Source organism: Anas platyrhynchos, chromosome 8 (assembly GCF_047663525.1).
Source record: "Anas platyrhynchos isolate ZD024472 breed Pekin duck chromosome 8, IASCAAS_PekinDuck_T2T, whole genome shotgun sequence".
Classification (NCBI taxonomy): domain Eukaryota; kingdom Metazoa; phylum Chordata; class Aves; order Anseriformes; family Anatidae; genus Anas; species Anas platyrhynchos.
The window spans coordinates 35,968,621-35,995,010 of NC_092594.1; the positions used below are offsets into that span (position 1 = coordinate 35,968,621).

Consider the following 26,390-nt stretch of genomic DNA (forward strand, 5'->3'; position numbering starts at 1 on the left):
TGGAGCATAAAAAATCTGTATTCCAATGGACGTGTAATCAGCTGTGATAGCACAAAGTACCAGTACACGATTTCGTAGAGGTATTACCAAACATTGTTTTTGTTATATGAAACCTAGCAAATTGCAGAGTTTGCTAAGTTCTCAAAGTTTTATTCAAATAGAGCCAAGATGTAAAATGTCAAAGCTTAAGAGTTCTAAAAATCTTCAACTGCAATTTGATTGGCATTTTAATTCTAGGTTTTGTTCACAGCCTTAAGCAGTTTCAATTCAGGCACTTTATATAAGGATAAGTTGTAGAAAAGTGAAGCATGAAAGAGCCTAGCAAATATACAGTGGCACGTAAAACTAGCCTTCTAAGCACTTGCACATCAAATCATTTGGCCACGCCAAATATCACGGAGTCCTGCTTCAGCCTTTGTCTTCAGCAGAATGACAAATCCATCACATGCTGACCCAAATGAAGGAGAAGTCTGTCACTGTTTGATGGAGTTTGACCAAGGAATCAAAGTTTGAGTCGCTCAGGATTCTGACAGCATGCTCTGAGCTGCAGATCTTGCCATATTTACCCCGTTTGATGCAATTTGCTGACAAATGTTTATCATACAAATTAAAAGAAGGGAAACAACTACCATGTCATCAGCTGTTCCAAGTGTTCTACAGAGAGGCCCAGGCATCGTGTCAAAAGGAGACGAAAAGCATATGATTGTTCCGAAGGAGCAAACAACAACTCTTATGAAAAAAATCCATACGAGACCACCCCAGGTAAAGATTCCACGCCAGGCAAGAGTCAGGAATAATGGCATGTCGTAAAGGTAATCTGAAAACTAAATATGCAGATGAGTTATACTATGATGCATTCTGATTTGTGCACTTCTTTTTGAGTCTGTGTTAAAGAATGAATCTTTAAGCACTTTTAGATTCAAATCTCCTGAATGCAAAAACTTTCTGTGCTGTCCACATCTGCCTACAGAGGTCAGTGGTTTTGTACTACCTACAAGCACACTGCTTTCTAAAAGGAGTCCTCACTCCCCCAGCACTTTGCAAAGGAAGTATTATGCTTGACACTGAGTCCTTTTGGAAACTAAGCCTTAATGGCTGCAATGAGCATATGCCTCTCCCTAAAATCTAGCTTCAACTGTGGCTATTAATACTTGAAAAGGAGATCTTAGGTCTCACTTTAGTATGGACAGAAACCATAGGGCACACTGACTATTCCTCTTCATTAATACTAGTTTGTTGGGTTGAAAGATAACATTCTCATCCACAGCGCTTAGTTTATAGTCCATAGATTAAAGCAGACTCCACAGTCCTGCTTGGGCCCCCTACCAGGATATGACAGGAGAGGAGGATTTGCTTTGGTGATATTCTACATGCTGTCAAGAATGGGCCTCATGTGTGCCTTCATCTTTCGTATCATTTCCACTACCTGTCACGTCTCTGCACCAGATGGGATTCCAGCTTTAATGAAGTACAGAGCCAATGTACACTGCTTAAATTTGGCAATACCTAGAGAAAAAAACAGCTGCTTTCTAAGCTGGAATCTCATTTGGAACAAGAAACTTATATGCAACTTAAAATCTTGAAGTTCAAATCTGAAAGTTCCAGGCTGACCATCTCCAATTCTGCTTTGCTTACTGTGTTTCGTCTCACACTGTCTTCTCCCTGCCAGGATGACTGCAGAATGATTCCTCTGAGCTAGGAACTCAGAAGCACCTAGATGTCGGATGCTGAACCCAGCAGTGACTGGTAAGACTTCCCCTCTGATACCACCAATAAGTGCATAAAAAGATAATTCACACACTGATACAAACTAGTTTTCACTGTTGGGTCTCTTTCAATCCTGTGTGTTATGCAGTACTAAGTAGGTAAATGTAGATTTATAAATACTTACTGGTCGAGTTTGCCCTGAGAAACGCTTGTTGTAAGCTCTAATGTCATGCACAACTTGTTTGCTTGGCTTATCCTGTTGCTTTTCACAAGAGATGTTATCCAGAAGAACCACCTTCATGAGAAAAGCAGATAGGTATTAGCACGGTGTATCTGAATCTTCAGTATAAAGGCTAGTGTTCTGTTGTACGTCTGTCCAGTCTCTTCCTAGCAAATTGACCTTTGTCCAGTTCCATCAGTTCCACGACAGCAAGAACCTTCTCCTTTTGTAACCTGCATCCGGCCTACCAGTACAGCAGGCAGATTTTGGAAGGAGTCAGATGAGATGAGGAAGTCCCCTATTGCTTTTTTTGGAATGTTATCTCAGAAGAGACTCAATAAACTTTACAAAAGGAAAATGCCAGAGGCCTGTTTAATATTTCACAGAGTTGCCTGATAAGACGTGTCAAATGATAAATGCGAATGGCTGCAGGGTCATTCAATTTTAAGTGGGTTTTGAAATGCAGTGGAAAAATAGAGGGTAAATAAAGTTGATCCTAAGAGCTCAAGACAGTCATTTTGTATTTATCATAATGCAGATACGTACAAGGGAGATGTCTTACCTTTTGTCTGCAGAGAGGGCAGGTTATTGCTCCTAACCAGGGACTGTGTTTCCAGTACGTGATTAGACAGGAGCCTATAAAAAAAAAAAAAAAAAAAAAAAGAAGAAAAGAGAAAAAAGTGTTAAGATGCATGAAGCATATTTGAGGATATCTCATGTTTACAAAGATGTTATCAGAAATAATAAACCCTCTTTCTGCAACTGGCTGCAAAAATGAATGTAGTTCTTTGCTTTCAGTTTAATATGTGGTTTTACTTGGCAAACTGACTGTGTGAAAATGGTGTCTTAGATCTCCTGCACTGATGTAGCCAGCTCCATGGGGCCTCCCATTAACAGAGACTTTGATAGTTTAATGCCAGCGGATAGCATCTTATTCTTGAAGCTCCCTTGATTGTGACTGAAGCACTCACAAATACAGGTACCCTTCCAACATGTGTACATAGTGCAGTGCAACGCAGAGCACTGTGCTGGCTGCTGTGGACAAAAGGTGGACTGCCATGAAGGTGGACTTCCTCCAGGTCAGTAAAGCATTCAGGGGCTCTGAGGGCCTGTTACTGTGAATAAACCAACGCACAGCCAAGGGACAGCTTGGTCTTGCAGACACCTCGTGGCACAATACAGGTCTTGGTGATGAAGTATCATATTTGGGACTATTTTATCTTTTTGCCTTTTTTTTTTTCTTTTTCCAATTACTGTATTTCAACTGTGTTACCCCTCTGGAACTGCATAGCTCTAGAAGAGTGACTTGCTGCATTCTTTTTGATTTGTCTTGCCAAGACAACTGCTAACTAATTTCCAAATGCATTATCATTTTATTAGTGCTAAGGTCTCAGGTGTGGAGGAGGGCAGAGTCTGAGGACACTAAGATTAGAGTGTGCATATAACTGACAGCAGTGGTTGACACACGTGAATGTCAGTGCTGGTACTAACAGCAAAACCAGAAAAACATAAATTGCATCTAATCAGAAGCAGCACAGCTTGACTTTCAGCTCCCGGGCGCAGTGTGCAGCGTGACAGGTCAGGAAAAAAATCTTTTAACATGTAAACTGATCAAATTTGACAAGGACCGCAGTGAAAGCAACAGCAGAACACTGCATTGCCATTTTGATGGAATTGTTTTATTGAATTGAACAATGGTCTTCTAAAAACAACCAGCAAGTAGTTTAAGTTAAGACACTAAGTCTTCAGGAGCCCTCAGTGCAATAGTTTTCTGCACCCAGACTTTTTTTGTCCACTGTTACTGAAAAGAGGAATATTAGAGGAGAAATGTGTCTGAAGTCAAATATAAAAAGTGTTCATGATACTATCAGTTACTTCCTTTATAGGACATCCCTATAATAGGGGTGATAAATTTGGCCCAAAGATATTTTTATGAACCTTGCTCTGACTTGTACGTTTTAGTTTTGTTTTCATTTGAGTGCAGGATTTTTCTTTCTAACTCTTCTATTTTGTTTGCATATATGGAACAGTTAGCTGGGCACATGGCTGTGTTTATATCTAAATCCTCATGTGGGATGTATAACGCAGTCTGGCAGCCAACTTCAAGCTCTTGCTTGAACTTTTACATTTGACAGACATCATGCCTGACTTCAGGAGCAGCTTTGACCCTCTAGGTTCAGATTCTGTATCATGATCCACGCAGCGATGTCCCAGTGATGACAATGGGGTACTACTGGATCCCATAGTTCATCAAGGGCTTTAAAAAGTAACCCTGTGGAAATTAAAATGTGCTGCATGCAGAATCCTTTGTTTAGTAGAACAGGAAAGAAAGACTCCTATGAAGTTGACCTATTTGTGCTTCAGTGCCTTTTTCATAAAATAGACAAAATCCTGTTTTAATCTAGCCTGCTACACAATCTTCTGAGGGAGTCCATAGGTTTTTCTAAAATACCTCTGTGGTTATTGTTAATTAGAAAAAAATAATATTGCTCAAGGATCGTTTTTCAGTTGAACTTCCTGAACATATGGTTCAAACTGAAGCTGAAAAGGAAAACTTCAGGACAAACTGTATGAATTACTACTAATAATAAAATCAGACATTTTTTATAAGTCCACATTAATCTTCTTTAAAAGCTCTGGGTTGACCACATTTTTTAAATAAAACTTTTACCAGAGTGGAATTTATTAAGAGTGCTCAGCATTGCCTTAGCTCTGTTCTGCAGGGCAACAAGAGAAGTTTTGTTACTGATTTCAGTCACAACAGGCTTAGATCTACGTAGAATGGTTCTGATAAGCCCAATGTAAAGTTTTATTGGTTTAAGACATGAAAAACAGACATGTTACGCTTCTACTATATAAACATAGTCATAACCCGGATAATGCATCGCTCTGGATTCTATGCTGTAGAGTGTATATGAAGATGTACTTGGGGAATGTAAAGCCTAACCAAATAGATGCAGTTAATGATAACAATATATACCAAACTTGTACTTCTCCGCAGATCTCAAAACAAATATGAAGCCCAAATCATTATGTCATATTCAGAGGTAGGAAAGGGAATGCTACCCAGGCCAGAGAAAGTGGAAAGTTAATGGCTTTTGTTGTTATGTCTATCTCGGTACTTGAAACTATAACTTATGTGATATTATTTGAAACATGTTTTGAGGCCATATGCTTACTGTTTGTTCTGGAGTGAGTTTTATTCAAAGCATCCTTTTCCTGTATGGTATAAAACAGTGAGTGGTAATAAAAACTTAAAAGAGGCTGAAGTATTAAATGGTGTCGCTTGTGGTAGACAAGGAGCCTGTAGCTGTTACTTATCCATTGATTTGTTGAGATTTCAGAGATAGTGGCAGTGTTGATGAGGGGCTGGTTTGGGTGAACGCTTTTCAATATAAAACACAGTGCCTTGTTCTCATTTACTCTTAGCTCTTTTTATAACACTCTTACTTGGTGAAAAAAAGTTCAAATGGCTTGTAAATATAACTTACACTTGCTTTAAGCTCTCCGTAAAATGTAGGAAGGAGCTTTATGGTTCTGACCAGTGTCTTTTGATGTACCTTGTGCTGCAGTATCAGATATTACTGCCAGCTGCCTGCACGACCCTCTGCCAGAGATGACTGATGTGCTGCACAGGAGCACTGAAGCACCTTCACTGGCAGTTTCAACCTCATCAGATCACAAACTCCAGTTCTTTTCTGCCACTCATGCAGCGGTGATGACAACATCCAGCCAGGAACCTGATAAGCAGCTGGGGCAGTGAGGTTGTAAACTTTGCCTGTAAATTCACCAGAGGATGTATGTCAGAGGTGTGAGCAAAGCTGTGAGGTTCAGGCCAAATATGCTGGTGGCCTTATCCTGCAGCCTTTCAAAGCAGGTGCAAAGCTCACACTGACTCCAGTGGTGCAGAATGTGGGCCTTAAAAATCCTGAAATCCCCTCTATAAATGCAGTTATGAATATAGCTCCCTCCACTACTCTGTGCTTCGTCCTTGTCTTCCTTCAAAAAATTATTTAAATTTTGTAATCCTAACCATATGGCTTAGCAGCCTCAAAGAAGTCACTTAGCAGACACATTTATCCACTGAATTATGGTTTTACGTGAGACTATCCAGCAACGATAGCTGCACTGGCTGAGGACAGGAGGCCACACGACAGGCAGCCTCAACAGAAGGACCCTCACACCGCTTATCCAGGCGGTGTCTCCTTTTCTGTTAAGACAGGCCCTCGACTGGCATAAACAGTTACTGAGCACACATCATGATGAGATGTCTGAATATTTTTTCCATGTATGACCACATGGATTTTCTTTAAGAAGAGTTAAACAGATTAAAAGGCCTATACATGACTAGAAACTCACTTTTTGAATGGTTTAGTACGTAACTTCCACTTTTTTTTTTTTTTTTTTTTTTTCTTTAAGAAAGCTTTTACAGGACTATAAAGCAAGATAATTCATTTCAGCTTTAATTTAGGGCAATTGTTTCACAGGGGAAGCAAGCCTGTGGAACAGAATCAGACCTAAGCCTGGTATCTTTTACACCTGATTTTTACCAGTGTCAATAAAATTTGAATCAATTTTATGGGATACTTGTTTTTTTTTTTTTTTATGATGTTGAATATTGATATATAAAACGACGAGCTGTCTTCCCAGAAGTGAGTTCATGCTCAAAGAGAAGACCTCACATTTGTTGTAGCTTGAACTTTTACAGTCACGAACTGTATGACTTTTAAATTGATGATTTTTATAGCTTAGGGTTTTTGCATAGTTGAATAAAAATTGCGTGGTTTTCTGGACCTTTTAAGCATTCCATGAGATGTGTTGTAATTTAACAGAATACTGCAAAATCATCTATTACCTCTTGTCTTGTGACTTCCTGCATTTTGCTTTTCAAAAGTGGCCCCTTGTCAATATAAAGGCAATGAACAGATAAAAATATTGTTACTGAATTTTTGGTGACACAGAGATGGGACTCTTGCTTCTAGTGAGAGAACTGGCTTTAATTCTAGGGAGAAGGGCTTGGACTGGTTCCTACATAGAACCTGAGATCTCTGTAGGAAGTGTGCTGTCAATGCAGAAAACTTACCACAGAATAAATGTCCACAGTTGGTTTCTACTGGGAGAGTAGCTGTTTGGAGACAGATGGGGCAGCTGAAGTCTCTGTGGTTCCTGGGCTGCCAGATTTGGAGTGATTCCTGAAAGAGAAGTAGTGCAGAGTCTTCAGTAAATTAGTATTTTGATTGACATGCTCAGTTCATTAACCATCTCCCATGAACAGCAGAGAGTCACAGAGGCTAAATAAATATAGATGTCATGCATAACTAGTAGTTACCTCAGCAGATAAGGAAAGATAGGCAGAAAGAAATTATTTCTGTAATCCTACAGAAAACACCAGTGTCAGAGCTAAGATCAAGACACATTTCTGTTTCCACCGATTAATCCACATACCATGGGGCAATAGTTATGTTCTGAAGGCCTGCAGAGTTTGACCCGCTGGCTTTTCTTTCTGTCATTATTAGTCAGACAGCACCCAAAATTTGCCTCAGGAGCTTTTGGATCTTTTTCTTCTTTCTTTGTAGTCATGCCTAGCACTTAAATGTGTTGAAATAAGGACCAGGCCATTTTCTGCCTTCCTTGGCAGAAAGGTATTCTTACTGTGTATCATAGGCTATGTAGCTACAAGTCACCTTTCAGTAAAAAATGGCTTTTATGCAATCCTTCCCTTTGCTTAGAAAAGTCTATAATTAAGAATAATACTGAGGTTTGTTTCTACAGCGGAAAGATAAGAGCTTTGTAAGCTTCTGAAGTGCTAAAGAGGTATTTTGAAATTCAAAGTGGGCATATTTGTATTATAATATTCCTTTGTGTTATAATATTCCTGGAGTACTCTCCACCTGTGTTGGAAAGGCTGAAGGATGTGTGCAGGGCTTCTAAATTTTGCTCCTAAGTCATTATCTGAAGGCAATAAAAATTATTTGGCAGTATACTGCCAGGATATATATCTTTGCCAGGATTGTTTGATACAGTGAGAGGTAAAATAGCCATTCTTACTCAATATTGATTCCTCACCACAGCTGAAGTTTTTGCTACTGTTATTATGATGCCTTAGCTCGTCCATAAGGGATAAGGGGCCTGCCTATATTGTCTTAGCACATCGCAGAGAACCTTATACTTGACCATATGTTCGATGGCCCTAACCACAATGAGATCGGTCTTTGAAGAAACTGTAATAATAACGTGGCTAGTGTCCTTTCCGGAGATGAAACTATTCCAATGTTTCTATCAGTCCCAGAAACAGGGGAGTTCTTCTGAAATTGGGAGGGAGCTTCCCAGGAAGGTCCTCTAATTTAAGGCTCCATCTTACAGGCTATTAATAGTGGCTGTCCTCCACTGCCTAGGCATGTCTAGGCAGGTCCAACAAGAGAAATCATCAATTACAGTTTCATTTTGCATTTTGATCAAGAAGTTATGAACTCCATGTGTTTCTTAATGACCGCAGAAGTCCGGCTTTATATGGAATGGGTATTATTTTCCCATGACCTAAATAAGGCATTCAGATGTGATGATGCTATACTTGGAGATTACAGTATCACTGTATGCTTGCTGTCCTGTGTTGCCCAGTTGGGATTGCTTCGTTGTTTCTCACATAGCTGATTGGCACCTGCCTCCATGACAGATCAGTGAATACAGTTCCAAGCAATTGGCCCGTTTATGGAAGTTTTTATAAAGAGAAGATTGAATAGATTCTCGATTTTCCATGCCAAATGATGGAAGACCCAAAGTGACTGTGAAGATGTAAAATCATCTAACAACAAAGATTTTAAAAAAAATAATTATTTTCTTCTAACTAATAATTCCAAGAAAGAAAGAGGTTGTCTTACAAGTCTTCCAAATAAATGAGTGTGAAACCAGGTCTCCTGTCATAGCCATGCCTAAAATGAGTTCACTGAATTAGTGATTTTAAATCAGCACCTTTAATACTGGTCTTGGATTTGTAAACAGAAAGAACTGAAGGTTTTAAACTAACAAGTTGTAACTGCTGGGAAGTATTTCTTCCTTACAGTTTATGAAGTTATAAATGGTTCTGAGACCCAGCAGAAAGTTCAGACGCTGAATGTGTTTATGCTGTGTTCAGATTTTCCCCTCTGTGCACTAGTAAGATGCTCTCTTCATTCCCTGCTAACGTGGCAGCCACACAATAACCCGACAAAGCTGGGGTTACTGACCATGGCAAACTAAAACCTAATGGAGATCAGACAGACTCGAGTCCCCTGCGCTGACAAATGACCTCTGGGCAAACATGCTTTGACATAATGCTTCCTAAAATTCGTACAGCACTTAGCAGCCCTGTGTTTTGCCTTCAAGTGCAAAGCTGATGGGCTGTTTGCAGATTCAGAAGTGAATGATTTCAACTGATAGAAAAGTGTAATAGTTAGCATCAGCTGAGGAACTGCCCGGAGTGCTCAACTGGTGTGTTTATAACTGTATTACTGATGTTTACACATCGGCATATATTACATAAACCGATTAGGTATCGGCTCTTTATTTTTGCAAAGTAATAAGACACACATTTCTTTAGCTTTGCCTCACAACAAAGCAAACCAAATGTGTTTCTGATTATGTAACAGATACTGAGTCAAGGGAAACCCAGCATTCCCAGACCGTAACTGATGGAAATTGTGAGAAGCTCTCGCTCTCTGCAACCTCAACAAGTTGAAACTGCTTGTGTATTTTGTATCAGAATGTGTTGTACAATAATTAACTTACTATACGATTCCTAGGGGACAAATGATTATAACTTTTTTCCAGATGACTCATCTTCTGCTGACTTACATGAGCAAATCTGCAGAAACAGAGTCTGTGCTGTTCAGAAGATGGGAAAATTGACTGCTGCTGTGTTGCTGTACAGCACCAGGGCTGGAAACTCAGCCGCCAAGTGCGAGTTGCTGTTGAGAAGCTTTGTGCTCGATGCATCTGAGTTAGGACTTTATGAATTACAGGAAGGAACCAGGCAATGATCCTGTGGTAGTGACACCAGGTGAGGATTATGTGCATGTATAGATGAAGAAAAAAATCATGCAAATTCACTACCATGAAGCAGCATTTTTTGTCTTGGAATTGCTCCTTTACTGAATGAAGCAAGGTGGGAAACTTGTCCAGCTCTCACAATATGACCAACAGGCGGTAAATTTGGGGAAAAGAAATAGGCAGTTCTTTACACAGACAATTAAGCAGTGGACGTTCTTGTTATGGATGCTCTAAATTTCTGAATTCAATAGGTACTGGATATCAAGTGCTATTAAATGCAAAGGTAGTACCTCTGACTGGAGAAGTTAATGAACCATAAACCACCAGAGAATGAAAGAGTATTCTGGGGAAGCTTCACGTAATTACCTGTTTCTTTATTTTTCTGTAGGCATCCAGTGCAGCAGAGAGGGCTAGACAGCCCTGGTTTGATCTTTTGTAGCCCCATTAATAGAGCATATTGGGGAAAATGGGACTTGCAGTCACCTTCAGCAAAGATATCAGTGGCTTATTTTTTTCCTGAGTTCGGATAGGCTAGGAAAAACATGCTAGATCTTTCATTTATTTGAATAGATTATGTGCGCATAATCAAATTTTTGATTTATTTAGTCCAAGCACTCAAGATGATGTTTGAGTTGGTTTAATGTTGGTTATAAGGACAGTGACCAGCTGGATTTGACAGAAAGACAGATGATAACCTGACATAGATGTAAGTCTGCCAGGATAAATTTCCCCCTTCCAAAGTCTTGAGGCAGCCTTTGAACGTTTGAACTAGCAGACTGAATGAGAGATTGAAGTAGTGATTATGGCACTTAGCATTTTGTGGCTTGTGCCTGTTAGTTTTTGATGGTGCTAAGTCATAACAAAACAAAATATTTAGTGTGACTGTGCCCAAAATACCAGACTTCTGAGGATCTTCCTCTCATGCAGTAGTTCTACATGTAATCTAGAAAGAACACAATTAAAATTGTCATTCCTGTTGACACTTGAGTCTAAAAACTTTGAAAGTGTTCATTAAGTTACTGCTCCATAGCCTTGTACTGGATATTTGTGCCTATCTCACCTTGGAAAATCCTAGGCTTGGATATTGCCATACCGATAGGGTTTACTCTGATTGATGGTGTACAGAGCTTCATGTCAAATTTTAAATCTGCTAGTGAAGACCACAGAGAGTTTCCATGTTTATTTCTAAATACAGTTTTAAGTTTTGCTACAATTGGGTCCTCATGTTTATTTTTTTCTCAATGAGCACCACAGGTGTTTTTGCTTTTGGTGTCAGAGTTGCAAGGGAACTCTCCATGTAGGTACCTGGTTAGAGGCTAGGTTTAGAAGCTTGTCAAACCCAGAAGTTCCTGGTGTCATGGAATCAGATTTTTCATAGAAAAAAAAAAAGAGATCTTTTCAAAACTGAATGCATCTTTTGTCTTAAAATAAAAGCTGAGCAGTTCAGAAAATAATTCTAGCAGAATTCTGCAAAATCAAGCCTATTGTATGAAAATGTCATCAGTAGATTTGATAACTTTTTAATACGTGTGCAAAAGAAAAGCATGAAGTAGTAATCATATAATTGATTGTGAAGCCAGAGGCTCCTAGGTGTAAACCTTTACTTCTGCAACACAGCTCAGCTCACTACATCCTCCAGTTTTACCACTAGGAAGTTTGGTTTTAAAGCATCAGTGATGAGTCAGTATGTTTGAGGAAAATAAATGAAAGTTTAAAAAGCACTTGGCAGATTCAAGTGCTAACAACAATTTATTCATTTTTTCATGAGAATCTGTCATTAATGAGGAGTAAAAGAGATCTACATCACAATTAAGATGACCCACAAGGATACACTGGACAGCTCATTATTTGACAATGAATATTAAATCAAATCACAAATGAGAATAGGACATATTTTAAAGAGAAGAATTGACTTGTGCAAATTTTCCAAAAGTAATCTAATGATTAAAAATGTAAATAAATACTTATTTATAAATATATATAGATAAATAATATACCAATATACAATCATGATAAATAAAAATAAATAATCACATATAGGAATAAATATTTGTAATCATTCTAATGATCACGTCCTACCCTGGTTGAGAAAACCTACGCAAAATTCAACTTACCATTCCTCTTTGCAGAACTGCTTGCGAGGAGCTGAGTAAGTTACACCAGCTGTCAGTGTTACGGTGTGGAATCATTCATGAAGGCCCGCTGTACGTCTTTGTCAATTATTAACTGCGTTGCCCAATGGCAAGGGTCTGTCAAGTTTTCTAAATTATGGTTATGAAAGAAATATGTTGTTATTTGTTTGTTTTTTTCCCCCAAATAAAGCAAGTCTGCTAACAAAAACTAAAAACAAAAACAGAGGTCTCCTGGGGGGAAGAAAAAAACAACACAGAAAACAGCCTTCCCTTTCTAAAACACCTAAATATATCTTCTTCCTCCCGGAAGATGTTTAACATAATCAAAAGGTACCTGAATGTAATAAAAATAGTGCATTACTATTTTTTAAATATTAACTTGATCAAGGGCATCTACAGGTATTTTGATCACCTGATAAAATAGCAGCCTATCAGTTGTGTAGACAAGTGATTAACTGAAGTCCTGTTGTGAAATGGGCTTAAAACTTGCCAGACACTTGTGATACTTTGGTATTACATAAGTGCCAAATTAGATTGTGTAACACAGTATTGTCCAATAAAGCAAGCAAAGTGTAGAACTTAAGCAAAAGATCTTACTCGTTAAAATAATTTTAATTTACGGGCATGTATACCTCATGAAGTATTTATTCTTTGTTGTACTCTGTAGTCCTCTAGAAAGGCTTGATTTCTGTAAAGATATTCTGCAGTTTAATGCAGCAAAATTAATAAGGAGGCCTTGGTTTTGTGCAGTGCTAACTACCCTGATCCTAACAGCATGGCACTGGAGCACATGCCGAATTTTCAGCCCTCAGGTAACACATAACCTCTTCTGGAGGAGTGGAGTGGGAGTCGGTAATACTGGGATAGGAATACACTCAGAACAAAAGTAATGCCCCTGGCATTCCTGCTGGAGCACTGATAAGCTAAACAAAGCTCTTTTCAAAGACTAATAACCGGATGGGATTTGTAGCATAAACAATGCTCCTTGTTAGTCACCAGTCCCTAGGGCATCTTCCTCACTCTGTTAGACAGAGATCGGCAACAAATGAAATGCTGTATGTGATTTCCTGCCCTGGGTATGCATGCATGCTCTCATGACAGTGTGATAGCTGTCATTTATTATTTATCTAAGTATGCATACACATCTACAGTGTGATTTAATTACTTACTAAAGGTGCCAGACTGACAGAGGCAGAAGCTGGAGACGTTCCCTTACCCAGAGAACTGACATGGGGTAAGTAACGGCATCCTTCTCGGGCTATTCTACTAAAAGGCTTCACCCCAAAGGACACCCCAAATACCTGAATGTAGCTCATTCTCTCCACCCTTTTCCCAGCTACTCTGCTCAACTTGTTAGATCCATAAAGGCTGCTAATGAGGATGTCAGTTATTCCTGCCAGTGACCCTGGTTTTTAGACAGGAATGTTTATCCACTAGAAAATTTGTTTGAACACATGAAATTATTTTAGCTATGTTACTCAAGCATTTGATTAGTACTAACTCAAAATATGATCAGAATTATTTTAATACAGAGTTGAAACTCCCCCTAACGAAATAATAGCAAAAAGATTGTAGACTTTCTATGAAATGAACCCAGATTCCCTTTTACTTGCCAGGGATTGTATGCATAGAGCTGTCTCTTTTGCAGTCACTGATGCCCTTACACAACAGGCAGACTAGTCTTGGAAACTGGATGCTAAATTCTGCACTGTTTGCATAAATAGGATTTTGTTTTCATTCTTTATGTCACTCAAGCTATTAGTGCTCAGTTACCATTACAGTTCACGTAGTCAAATAGTCCCATCAAAGGCAACAGGTCTGTTCACACCAACCACTTGTATTACTGCGTTATTAGTTCCCAATTTTCCACATAAAGTTTCTTATTCTGTTTCCCAAATGTCTACCTAACCAAAAATCAGGATCAAGACATACAAAGATGTGAAATAACTCTTCCTGGCAGTGTTTTGGAGCAGGGCTCATATAATGACATATCTGACACAAACCAAGGGGTTTAGGACTGAGATGGAGCTTTGCATTACGAATTCTCAGTGTGTCCCAGCTCCAACCTAATTCCATCCTGGGAAATAAGAGTAGTGAAGACTGACTGCTGGATACACAATACGTAGGCAGGCTTTACAGTGTTCTGCTAAAATGGAGATGTAGGTTATCAGAGCTGCTACTAACATGTTCCTAAGAAAGAGCAAAGCATATCAGACCAGCTGTCAGTGAATTGCATCAGGAAATCAGGAGAGAAATCTCTTTAAATGGAAATGTAAGTGAATGGCTAGTAAAACCAGACGATTAAAACTTTTATCTTAAGGAATGATCCAAGCACTAAATGTAGTTTTGTTGAAAATGCCGATTAAAATAGTTGTAACCTGTCTGGCACTGCTTAGAATGAGCAACCTGCTAAAAGGAGGCTCAGTCCACCTGCGTTAGGAGTTGGCTTTCATTCTGGAATACAGAATCTTAGAAATCTGAATAAAATGTGTTCAAGATTCTTAGGCAGATTGAAGTTCATTTTCAAAGTAAAAAAGTAAAATGACATTGGTATAAAAGTGATAGGAAATTTGAGCTTGTTTTTTTACATGCATGCAACATTACATGTTGTATTCGGTGTGTAAATGATACCGTGAATATCAACAACTGTGTTTTGGACATTTCCATGGCATTTAATAGCACTTGATAGCTGTGACATTTTAGTGTAGTGTTTCTATTTTTCAACACAGACCTTTCTTCTTCGACTAGAGAATACTATTCTGTATCCAAATACTTTGTATTTTAGTGATTTTTTATACCATTGTATAGATGTTAGGGAAAAAATGATCTCTAATAACTGACCTGTTAACTTTCAACTGAAAAATAATGGAAATGAACCAGATATTACGATTTCACTCAGCTAATCTTGTATACTGATGATATGCTTTTGAATAATAAGATAATGGTATATAATAGGTGTCACGGAACATACAGTTTTGAAAATTATTTTCTCTTTAGAGAGATGAGAGATATTACCACAATTAGTTTCTGTGTGCAAAACTACACACCAGTACCCTGGCACACAATCAGTCTAAAGGGATTACTTTTTTTCTGGAAATGATGTTCATTTTTTACCCCTAATCCTGAAAAAAAAAAAAAAGCTCATGAGCTCACTCACAGAACAGTCCTGGAAAAAGATGTGGTGAAAACTGGAGGTAGCTGATACACAGTTTTAATTACAAGCAAGGATACTTAATGATCAGAATCTACAAACCAAATGGTCTTGTTGGGATGTAAGCTCACCTGCCAAATAGTCCTTAGCCAAATGAAGTCACAACATTGCACTGCCTTTTCAATGCTCCCGTGGAAACAGGATTTGAGAAAGCGAATGTGGATTTGTTTCTGACAAGTTATGTCATATTTCATGTCCTAGGACTGATTATCTTGTTACTAGCTCAAACTGAAATTGCATCTGAGAAATTTAATATGTATGAGCTCGCCTAGCCAGGAGCTGCTACCATGACAGTGCAAACAGTTCCGTGATGTCAATTCACGTCAGCGAGCTAATACCAGAATTGCCAAAGCCCCTTTTCACGTGTGACCTTGTCCACTGAAAAAAAAAAGATAAGAGTACCAGAATAGAAGTGCAGATATCTGTGAGAATGTAAACAAAAAGCCTAAAATAGAAAAGGACAGATAGGAGATTGACAAATGTTAAGAAAACAACTGAGGCAGGCAGAGAGCATGTTAGGAAGAAAGGCTGCAGTGAGACAGTGAGGTCCTGTGGAGAAGAAATGATGTCACAGAGGTGTAAATACTTTATCCTCAAAAGTCACTGTTCATAATAATTCCTGATTCTGAGATATATTCCTGAGATGATTGAGGTAGATTGTGTAGATCAGTTCTTAAAGATGTTGAATATTTTTTTCCTGCTGTATGAAGCCAAAAGGCACAATTACAAAGCTCTGGTCACTTTCTTTTGTACAAATGTAGTTTGTTAGTTTTCCAGCCCCAGCCTACTTTGTTTCTAGTATAGCTTATTAAGGAACTTACTGGGATTTCAGAACTTCTGTTACTGTGGCATTATTTCCATATTATCTCTATCCAGCCCCTTTGAGTGGGAATTACGGAACACTAAGGCAGAGATAATCTGTCATTCACCGCATTAATCGTTTCTATTTCTTTAAGGAGTGATCAGGTAGGATAGTTCTAGTATAGTCTATCGTGCCTTCTCGACCCTGCAAAGTGAATTTTCTTTCCCCAGGAGAATTTAGAGACAGTGGAGTGGCCAGACACACTAACATACACAGTTTGCAAAGAACCCACATATCTGCACAGTCTGTGAATCTTATAAATACCGAGTAAGGAACTTCACAACAGCTTCAAATCAAGCCCAAGCAGCCTCTCTGTCTATTCAGCTCCTTTCCCCTTCTCTTCTTTATCTAATAAAAGACAAAAAACCTTATAGGGGTACCCTACCATGCCTTGTGCATGAGATTAGCAATAGATTCCTACTTTGCACTTCTGCCCTCCTGGCAGCCAGGGCACACTGCTGGCTCCTGCTGAACCTGCAGGCACCAGCACCCCCAGGTCCCTCTCTGCAGGGCTGCTCTCCAGCCACTTGTCTCCCAGTCTTTGCCTGTGTGCGGCACTGCTCTGTCCCAGGTGCAGAATCCAGCATCTACCCTCATTGAATTTCATGCTATTAACAATTGTCCATTACTCCTAGGTATCGAGATTGCTCTGCAAGGCCTCTCACCCTCCAGAGTTAACAGCACCTCCCAGTTTAGTATCATCAGCAAACTTTAAATAATATTTGTTAAACACACTTGCTTTTTTTTTTCTTTTTTTTTTTTTTTCTGAAACTACCATAGTAAACTAAATCTACTAGAATAATAACAGAATAATTGTGATGTTATTGTATAATATGTGTAGATGCATTTGTATCCCATGTACAAACTCACTGTATTGTGTGGGCTAAGATAACTGTACCAGCAATTTTGTGATCAAGGACCCTAGAAATTACTCCAGTCAAAACTAAGTCATCGTAAGATAGGCTACAGATGCCAGTCTAAGCTGTCATAGTTTTAATGAGATGACTTACAGTTTCTTACTGCCATGAAGTCTGTGGGGATCAAAGAAAATACTCATTGAGTTAAGATGTGCTAAGAAAAGTGTGAAGAGGAGCGTAAATGGCTCAGGAGTTCCAGGAATCCCACTGGCTTAAACAGTCTTTTATTAAAAGTAAGTGTTCTCATAGCTGAATGACTTCCAAGAAGGGCCTCAAGTGATGATAGTATTTCCATCAGATATGAAAATATTTGAAAGATGCTTATTCCATGTGGAGATATTTCCACCTTTCAGAAAAGCCCAAATACAAACTCCCTTGATGAATATACTATCATAAAAGCATTAATTTTCAGAATTATAAAATATCCAGAATTCCTACTTTATATATATATATATATATATATATATATATAATTAATATATAATATATTATATATATATATATAATATATAATATAATATAATATATAATAATATATATATAATATATAATTAATATATAATATATATTTATTTATATATATATATATATATATATATAATGAATGCATTTATAATGCTTTTCGTCTCCTGTAACAGACAAAATATTTCAGAGTATTTTACAGAATAGATAGTTCAGTTACATACTGAAAGATTTCCCCTCAGGGCATAATTGATCTGTAAGGTATCGCAGAGCATCTTTAAAGTGGGGTCTTAGTGGGATCTCCTTTGAAACTAGACAGCTACCCCAGTAGTACTTCAGTCATCAGGGCTATATATATTTTTTTCTACTGTTTCTGTTTTGTTTTGCTTTTCCTTTCTTTTTATTTCCTCAGGATGTTTTGCTCAGAAATAAGACGTAAGCCAGATAGTGGTAAGGTAACCTCAACCACTCTCTGCTCTGGGAGTTGCTGCTCTTGTAAAATGCAGGTCATGGTGAGATTGGAAAGCAATAATGAAGTTAGCTGTTCCCCCAACTCTTTCACCAGTGCCCCAGAAGGAGTACACAGTGGATTGGTATGACTAATCCAGTTGGCAAAGGTCTCTGGTTACTTTACAACAAGCCATGGGGGTAAAGCAGTGATCACAAGACTGTCATCGCTGATTGCCTCTGACCTGCAGCTTTGGAAGCCCGTTCTGTTCCTGGTACATTCAGGAGACACGTACCTGTGTGAGACCAGTAAAGTATTGATGAAATTTTCAGTTCACATTAGAACCAAGATTTAAAAATCATATTCTATGACTTTTACATGCGCAGTTTTGATGAATAATCCTTGTTTGACTGTAACAACTTCTAAGTTGTTATAATCCACATTTTGGGAATAAACAGATAGCCAACGCTTTTTTAATGAAAATGTTAAGAACTTTCAATATAGATCGAACTTGATTCAAAAGTCAGTGGAAGTATATATACAAGAAAGATGTAATTGTGATAGGACATGAAGGGACGCGTGGCCCAAGAAATACAGCAGGCATTAGGAATCTCACAGCATTTTGTATTCTGTAATAATTAACTGCATAAATCTGGGTAATTGGTTAGTTTCTAGTTTTTTCATCTGAAAATTTCAAATGTGTTGGTCCCATAGAACATCAAGAGGCTTACTTGATGCTTCTGAAGCTTTTGAAAGATGGCAGAGAAGTATAGACTTTCACAAATTGTATCAGTGAAACTACTAAATATGACAGAAAAGCTGAGATTCATTTTTCAACTCATGTATTCTGTCAAGAAATGTGCAAGTTACATAACTAACCACCAAGTGTCACTGTTTGGTATTTTTCATTCTAATGTATTTGTTTCCAAGTGCTTAAAAAATCCCTATTAGTTGCAGTCCTATAAATGAGGATTTTTGAACAAGAATATTGTTAAACAACAAGAGATGTGTGTTTGCCACAAGAGCTTTGGGAAATTCAAGTGTCTGAATATATGACTTTCTTGAGCAAGCTACCAAAATTACAAAAATAAAAAGCTATCCCCCTGTACTCGGCTCTGGTGAGGCCGCACCTCGAGTACTGTGTTCAGTTTTGGGCCCCTCGCTACAAGAAGGACATCGAGGTGCTTGAGCGGGTCCAAAGAAGGGCGACGAAGCTGGTGAGGGGCCTGGAGAGCAAGTCCTATGAGGAGCGGCTGAAGGAGCTGGGCTTGTTCAGCCTGGAGAAGAGGAGGCTCAGGGGTGACCTTATTGCTCTGTATAAGTACATTAAAGGAGGCTGTAGAGAGGTGGGGGTTGGCCTGTTCTCCCATGTGCCTGGTGACAGGACGAGGGGGAATGGGCTAAAGTTACGCCAGGGGAGTTTTAGGTTAGATGTTAGGAAGAATTTCTTTACTGAAAGGGTTGTGAGGCACTGGAACGGGCTGCCCAGGGAGGTGGTGGAGTCACCATCCCTGGAAGTCTTCAAAAGACATTTAGATGTAGAGCTTAGGGATATGGTTTAGTGGGGACTGTTAGTGTTAGCTTAGAGGTTGGACTCGATGATCTTGAGGTCTCTTCCAACCTAGAAATTCTGTGTGATTCTGTGAAAATGTACTGTCTGAACTAAATATCATTCATATTGTTGGACATAATGCAAATCCCAATGAAAATCAAAAAGTCTTAACAATCTTTTTTTTTTTTTTCCTAGCAATTTAAATTATTGTAGCAAATGCCATTCTATATTGTAGACATCCCTTACTAAGCGACCGTCAGACACTTTTGTCAAGGATGCATTATCAAGAGGAGTGAATATGTTTTAAATAAGTGAGAAGTAACTTAGCCTGACTTTAAAATGTTGTTAACCACGGACATTAGGCATCGTGAGACTGAACTGAAGTCCTGGTGTGAGGTGCCAAGCTAGTCTTCCCTGTCTCTGGAATGTTAACATAGGTCGTAGTCTTTTACCTTGGTTGGCCCAAAACCAGAATTTGATGACAGACGTTCAAGTGGGCTGCAGTTCATGGAGAAATTTCCAGCTAGGTTTAAAAACTAAACCCAAATCACCTGCATTACTTACATAACTTCCCTTTGTTACTACTTCTTCTACCCCACAGCTGAACTCTAAGCACAGTGCCAGTGTTCCTGATGTGCTTGTGTATAGCTGCAGTTGGAAAGATGTAAAATAGCTACACAGATTGGTATTGGTAGTTCTCTGTAGAGTTCCTTAAGTTGTAAGTATAACGTTCCTTGGAAATGTCCTCACAGGGTGCCAATACTGATTTATTTCAGCGAGCACTCAATTATGTGGAGTCATCCCTCTGAAGAGGATGCAAAAACCAGCAGCGCAAGGGTGAGCCAATCTCTTCTGACATAATCCCAATTACCAAACTGAACAGCCTGCCTTTTCTTTCAGACTAGTGTTTGTGCTACAGATTACAGCCAATCTCCCTGTACTCTACAGTCTGTACCATCTTTCCCATGTAACCATCTCATGTGAAAAATTTCAGGATGCTTTTGAACTAGAAGCAATCTTGAAATAGAGCTATTAGGCCTTGGCTGGTTCTGATTAAGCTCCACCCTTCCCTTTTGTCAGTACTGTACAGCCCTCTAGAGGAGAAATATTCTCTTCATTATTTTTTGCATTTATGGAAGATGATCCCTACTGAAACAGAGTATGTCATTAGGACCCTGAGTGCACTAATAAGCATTAGTGGCCTCAGTGGGTACCTCTCTCCACAACTTCTGACAAGGGCCCAGAAATTCTATTTAAGCTCAGCCCTGGGCCTTCAGCTCACTCTCAGCTGTGGATTTTGCTGATCTGAACTGTGACCTTTGGAATGAATTCCCAGGTTGACCTCAGAGCTGCCTGGTCATGGTGCTGATCATGGGACTGTGTCTGACCCTGACTGGTGGGTTGCCCTCCTGGCTTTACCTCATACTTGCCTCATTTCCATGAACTTGCCTGATACCCTGCATTTACGGTTGATCATCCCTGAACCTGCACATTTTACCTGCACTGCTGAGGTACTGTGGGACATGGCCCCAGCTGGTGCATTCCCTGCCCTGCTGGCTCTGTTCCTGGTTAAGTCCAGGTTTCCTGGAAAGCTGCTGCCTTCTGCTGTTCCCTGGCACGTGTAGCATAAACCCAGGAAAGAGGAAGTGTCTTTAGAAACCATATAAAGAAAGTGAAGGTGTGGGATGCTGAATCTGTAGAGAAAAAGCATATGAAATCAACAGGAAGACATGGAGAATTACGTGCTTGCGGGAAGTGAGTAGGATACTGCATGAAGATGTGGGTGGGAATGACACGACACCATTACTTCCCATGAAGGGAAAGGAGGTAAAGTACCAAAAGGAAGGAACAGTAACCGAATGAAGAGGTCTAAAAGAAAATTTTTTAAAAAGCTAATAGAAATTATAAAAGAGGACAAATATGAATATAAATGTTCTTAACAGTACAAATCCTAGTATAGAAGTCTGTGGGACTTTATTCAAATAACCTGTTACTCATTGTCCTGTTTTTAATGATAGCCTTTATCACCGCGGGATAGTGTTAGGAGGGGAAATAGTTATGTAAATGCTGTCTACTTCATGCACTGCAATTTTAATCTTTCACACAAAGTGGAATCAGTAACAGAGGATTAAAGCATGTATCTTAATAAGTAGAACAGCCAGAAAAAAGTATAGGTAAGACCCTTAACAGGTATTACTTAAGTTGCTTGGTAGTCCCCTCTTCACACATTCATGACAGTGGTAATGTCATTGTGGATATTTCAATAACAACAGGTGTCCGTAAGAATCTTTATAATCTTTACAAGAATCTTTATAAAACTGAATCAATCAAACAAAAATTAAAAATAAATACATGAACTTGTAAGGGAGGCAAAAATTCACAGAAGTTCTTGTGCTAAAACAGCAGAGGGACAGAATAATTGTTTTGCCTTAGTGTAAGGTATTTAAGCTTTTCTCTGGAGCATTTGAGGCAGGGTATTACAAGACCCTGAACCAGATGTTGGAGAAATATTGATGTAAATGGGGAAGGCAGAACTCTTGGAGAAGAGTTGCCAGCCTCTCCTCAGGTTTGTGCTTCAGCACTTTCCGCCCTTTGCCTCCGCCAAAAGAAAGAATTTTATTTTATTTTTGTATTGATATTTTAGCCTCGATTAAGAACAGGCCGTTACAGCCACGCTGACTCCCCACAGCCCGTGGCACTGGGACCCCCCGGCCCGGCCCCCGCCGCCATCTTGTGGCAGCACCGGCGGCCGCGGGGCGCAGCCCGGGCACCACTAACACCGGCGGGCAGCGCTGAGGCAGCGGCGGAGCTCCCGCCCCCTTGCGAATCCCCCCCGGCGATTGGCTCGGAGAGCGCCCCCTCCTCCCTGTGATTGGTCCATCCCGCTGCCACTCCGGGCGTTTGAAGGCAGGGGCGGGTGTGGGCGCTGACAGGGCCGCCCCTCCCTCCCTCCGCTCGGGGCCCGTCACGTCAGCGGCGCGGTGCTCGGCGGGGAGGCCCGGCCGCCGCCGCCATGGAGGCGAAACCCGCGGACCTGCGGCTCTGCGACAGCCTCATCCTCTGGGTGAGCGCCGCCTCAGGCCCTCCTGCCGCCGGGGCGTCGAGGGCCGGCGGGTGGTGCGGCCTCGGCGTCGCCCGGAGGGGTGGGGGAGGCTCGTGAGGGGGCGGCCGTTGGGAGCGGCGCGAGGGCACCGTTGCCATGGTGACGGGGGGGGCGGTGTGAGGGGTCCTGAGGGGGCTGTGAGGGGCTGGGGGGGCTCCATAAGGGGCTGGGGGGGCTCCATAAAGGGCTGGGGGGACCCTGAGGGGTCCTGTGGGGTCCTATGGGGCCGAGGAGGGTTTGAGGAGTGTTTGAGGGGCCCCCGCAGTAAGGAAATGGTGAGTTGGGGGCGAGGCTGTGAAGGCAGGGCTGTAATGACGGGGCCCGCACGATAAATTTCCTTCTCCAGCCGCTAAAAGGCCCCTGCAGGACTGGCAGCCTGCAGAAGGGCCTGTGGTAGCCTGTAGGCCCAAGCTGTGGTTCCGCGGCCGTGGCTTCACGTGGGGAAACCACTCCGTAATTAACAATAGTAATAAATACGCGCAATTAATTCAGCTGACAGGAGCGGAAACCTCAGGACTCGGTTGCAGGTTTCGGTTGGGCAGAGCGTTGCTCGCAGCCAGGTGCAGCGTGCTGATGTGGGTGTCGCTGCATGTGCGAGAAGCACGTTCTGCTTGGGTTCAGCTGTCGGGCTCGCTTGCTTTGTCCCTCGTCCTTTCTGAGTTTCTTCTGCGCTCATCCATAATTTTAGTCTTGCAGATGCCAATGTTTTAGGAGAGAGTGAGCTGTGTTACACAGAACTCATGTGGCGAAGGCCAGATATACTTGGCACTTTCAGCTTCTCTAGAAATAACAGGTATTCTTCCTATATAAAATGTAAACAGAGGAGAGAAGAGAGCATTTGAGAAGCCTTGTGGAGATCCAGGAATGAAACTGGCGAATGTGATAGCAGCATGTACCAGAGTTGCTGTTCCTTTTCCTCTCTGCATGACAATACAGCAGTTTTAATGCATTTCAGTCTGTCATAAAACACTGGAAAACAATTTCTGCCATCTTTTCCTCCTCCCATTTTCTTTTTGGTGCCCTTGTATGCCCCTAACAATTTGTTGGTTTTTAGAATTTCAGGCACCTTGTGCTTACCTCTCTTCAGTTAGATTAAAAGATAAGAGAGATTTATTTATTCTTTCTCATTTTGGGCTGTTTAACCTTCTTTTCCTCATGGTAATCAGTTAAAAATAACTCTATTATGATTCTATTGCAAAATAAATCAGTGAAAGAACTTGAGCAAATACAGTCCTGAACTCTATCTCAAAATCATTTCAGCAGGGCTCAGCTGATTTATTTTTAGAATTCCTCCTTTAAAATGTATTACGTTTAATTATCCTTCTAGTATAGTCACTGTACATACCTCTAACCACATAACGGATCCTAAAGAGAATTCTAAAATAACTTCGTCAAGCCTTACATGGAAAGGGCATTGTACAGAGTTGTTAGTGTAAATCAACATCCAACTCCCGTGTGTTCTCGTTCTGTACACAACACTTGGCAGATGCTTTGCTAGGTGTGTGGCTTTAGATCTAACACCTTCTTTCTCTGACCTACTTTACAACTTAGTAGAAACCAAGCATTAATAAAGATATATTTCAGAAGTCCTTTCAAATTGATCTTCATAGTAAATTGAATCTTGGGAAAATAAGATCTTCTGAAGTTGGGTATTTAGGGAGAGAGCAATGAAATGCTCTGAAGAGAAGAGGGTTCTGTAGATCTCTGTAGCAGTAAAGGTTTTTCAGTTTGTTTCTTTAATATTACCAAGATCTGTTCCCCTTGCTTGTGACTTTCTGTGTTTCTGCTGCTATATCCTGGTTTTTCTTTAACATTAGCAGTTTTGTACTAGAAAACGTGTTACCCAGAGATGAAAGAGAAAGTATGAATAAAAATGTTACCTATTGGTTCTGTAACAAAAATGTGATTGTATTTAATTTTTGTGGACCTTACAGAAAAATGGAATGGAGTTAAACTATATAGGGAACGTGTACGAGTTTCTAAGAAAAACTGACTCAAGGAATACGTGTTGAGATTGAACTTGCAAGCCTGAACTCATTGCAGAACATTTTCTAAGTCAAAGACAAACTGTTAGATGTGAAGTAACCTGAATGTTTTCCATCCTTGGGTAGGAGAGGCATGGAAGAGTTGCATCAGTGGGGCTGGCGATGCAGTACTATGCGGCAGAGTAAGAGTTCCTTGAATGTCTTCTGGCACGGCACCTCTCCAAGTCTTCTGTGTCTGCCCCCAAACTAGAGGAGGGTCCTTACACATGGGTTAATTCTGCAAACATCCTCTGTAGGGCTATGGCCAGCCAATGGCAATGCCTTAAAGTGTTGGTGAGGCATGTGCTCACCTTATATATGCTGAAGTGTTACACCATGTGGGTGTTCGGGTATGTATCACACATCCATAATCACTGTTCATTTAATGAAGGGGGGATGGTGCTGAATGGGAAGACACATACCTGGGCACTGCAAGTACAAGTTACCGTATGGCCTCTTTCCCCCATAGCTCAGTTTGCAGGAACGCTCCTCTGCTAAAATCAGTGTCAGGGTGTGTGAAGTGCAGGACATAAGAGGTACAGGTGGCAAATGTGAGAAATGTGACGTGAGTCTATTTGTACCCAAAGGTTAATAAAAATCATGTCATGGCAAAGGCTTGATCTTGCTTGTATGGAAGCGACTGGCAAAACTGCAGTGCTTCTTTTGGATTACTGGTATGGAAACTGACTTAACTGGTTTGTTTACAGGAAAATTTTGTTTCTGTTTGGTTATGATCTTCTGAAAGTGTGTTTTAGAAATCTCATTTGAGCAAGTATAACCCAAAGCTTCACATACATAAATTAGAAGCTGCATGAGAGAATAATTTGTAAAGTGTCTCAGAAAGGAAGGAGTTTGAAAGTCTGGTGGGACTAGTTCATCCTTTCCAGATACAGGAACAGGGTTACAGGTTTGGTGTGTTTGTTGGAGACGTTTTTTTATAGAAGTGAACCTTTAAAAGAGTGGGTGGCTTTTATTTTTCCCCTTCTGTAGAATGTGTCAAGGTATTCATCGGTCCTAGTGTGACTGAATGCTACGTGAGAGCCAGCTGCCAGCTGCAAGTAGTGTGTTCCATGGATGGTAACGTTCTGAGCCAGAGGATTTTCCCACTGCAGTTGTGGTCTTACTCCAGTGGCAGATGGCACCAGCAGCATTTGTAACGTTAACGTTCCTGTGGCGGAGTTGGTCCATCACAATTCTGGGGTTAGGAGTGGGAGCGTTTACTGTTACTTTAAAATTTTTGTAGTGTGGGTGTGAAATGCTCTGGATCTGCTGGGTGAGACTTAGGGCATACATGTGTTGGGTGGGTTTCTTGATTTCTGCTGGACACTGTGAATACATACACAGCTTGATGCACAGCTGTTCAACGGTAGAACCTTCAGCAGATGCAGAGAAAAGGCAGTAAGTGTTGCGTGATAGAAAATTAAGTTTTCAAATGCATAGTTTGAATCTTGTAGCTGTATGTCTATGAGGAAAAATATCTGCCTCTGTTGTAGTAGCAAGCACAGGGAGTGATTATGCTAGATTTGTGAAATGGACTTAAGCATGTCCTTAAGGCTGTATTTTTAGAAAAACTAATCAAATATGAACAAAATAGCTCTGCTGCAATCCGTAAGTCTGTAGTTGCCTCTGCCAACCTCCTCCCCACACCTCAACCTTTTTTGGTTTATAAATATATTCAGAAACTGCCCTGAGTAAGTGGCTCGTCTGGCATGGGATTTGGAGAATCC

The 26,390-nt window shown here is 40.3% G+C and overlaps 1 protein-coding gene and 1 non-coding gene across 3 annotated transcripts in view; one reads left to right on the plus strand and one right to left on the minus strand.

The window, feature by feature from the left end:
* Positions 1 to 683: 683 nt before the first annotated feature.
* Positions 684 to 12,412, minus strand: LOC110353338 (uncharacterized). Its single transcript, XR_011810944.1, has 5 exons — positions 12,067 to 12,412; positions 7,011 to 7,119; positions 2,490 to 2,563; positions 1,892 to 2,002; positions 684 to 824 (listed from the first exon to the last, which is right to left on the minus strand). It is a non-coding gene; the product is annotated as an uncharacterized protein (transcript).
* An 8,921-nt stretch (positions 12,413 to 21,333) lies between these two features.
* HOOK1 (hook microtubule tethering protein 1) overlaps positions 21,334 to 26,390 on the plus strand; it is a 31,023-nt gene continuing 25,966 nt past the window's right edge. Inside the window, exon 1 of one of the 2 annotated variants that reach the window (XM_038182884.2) lies at positions 21,334 to 21,363. In XM_038182884.2, coding sequence (XP_038038812.1) covers positions 21,349 to 21,363 — 15 coding nt within the window. In that variant the 5' untranslated portion in view covers positions 21,334 to 21,348. Of the gene's footprint in view, positions 21,364 to 22,441; positions 22,601 to 26,390 lie in introns of those variants that run through there. The other variant, XM_027462676.3, reaches the window with a different exon arrangement.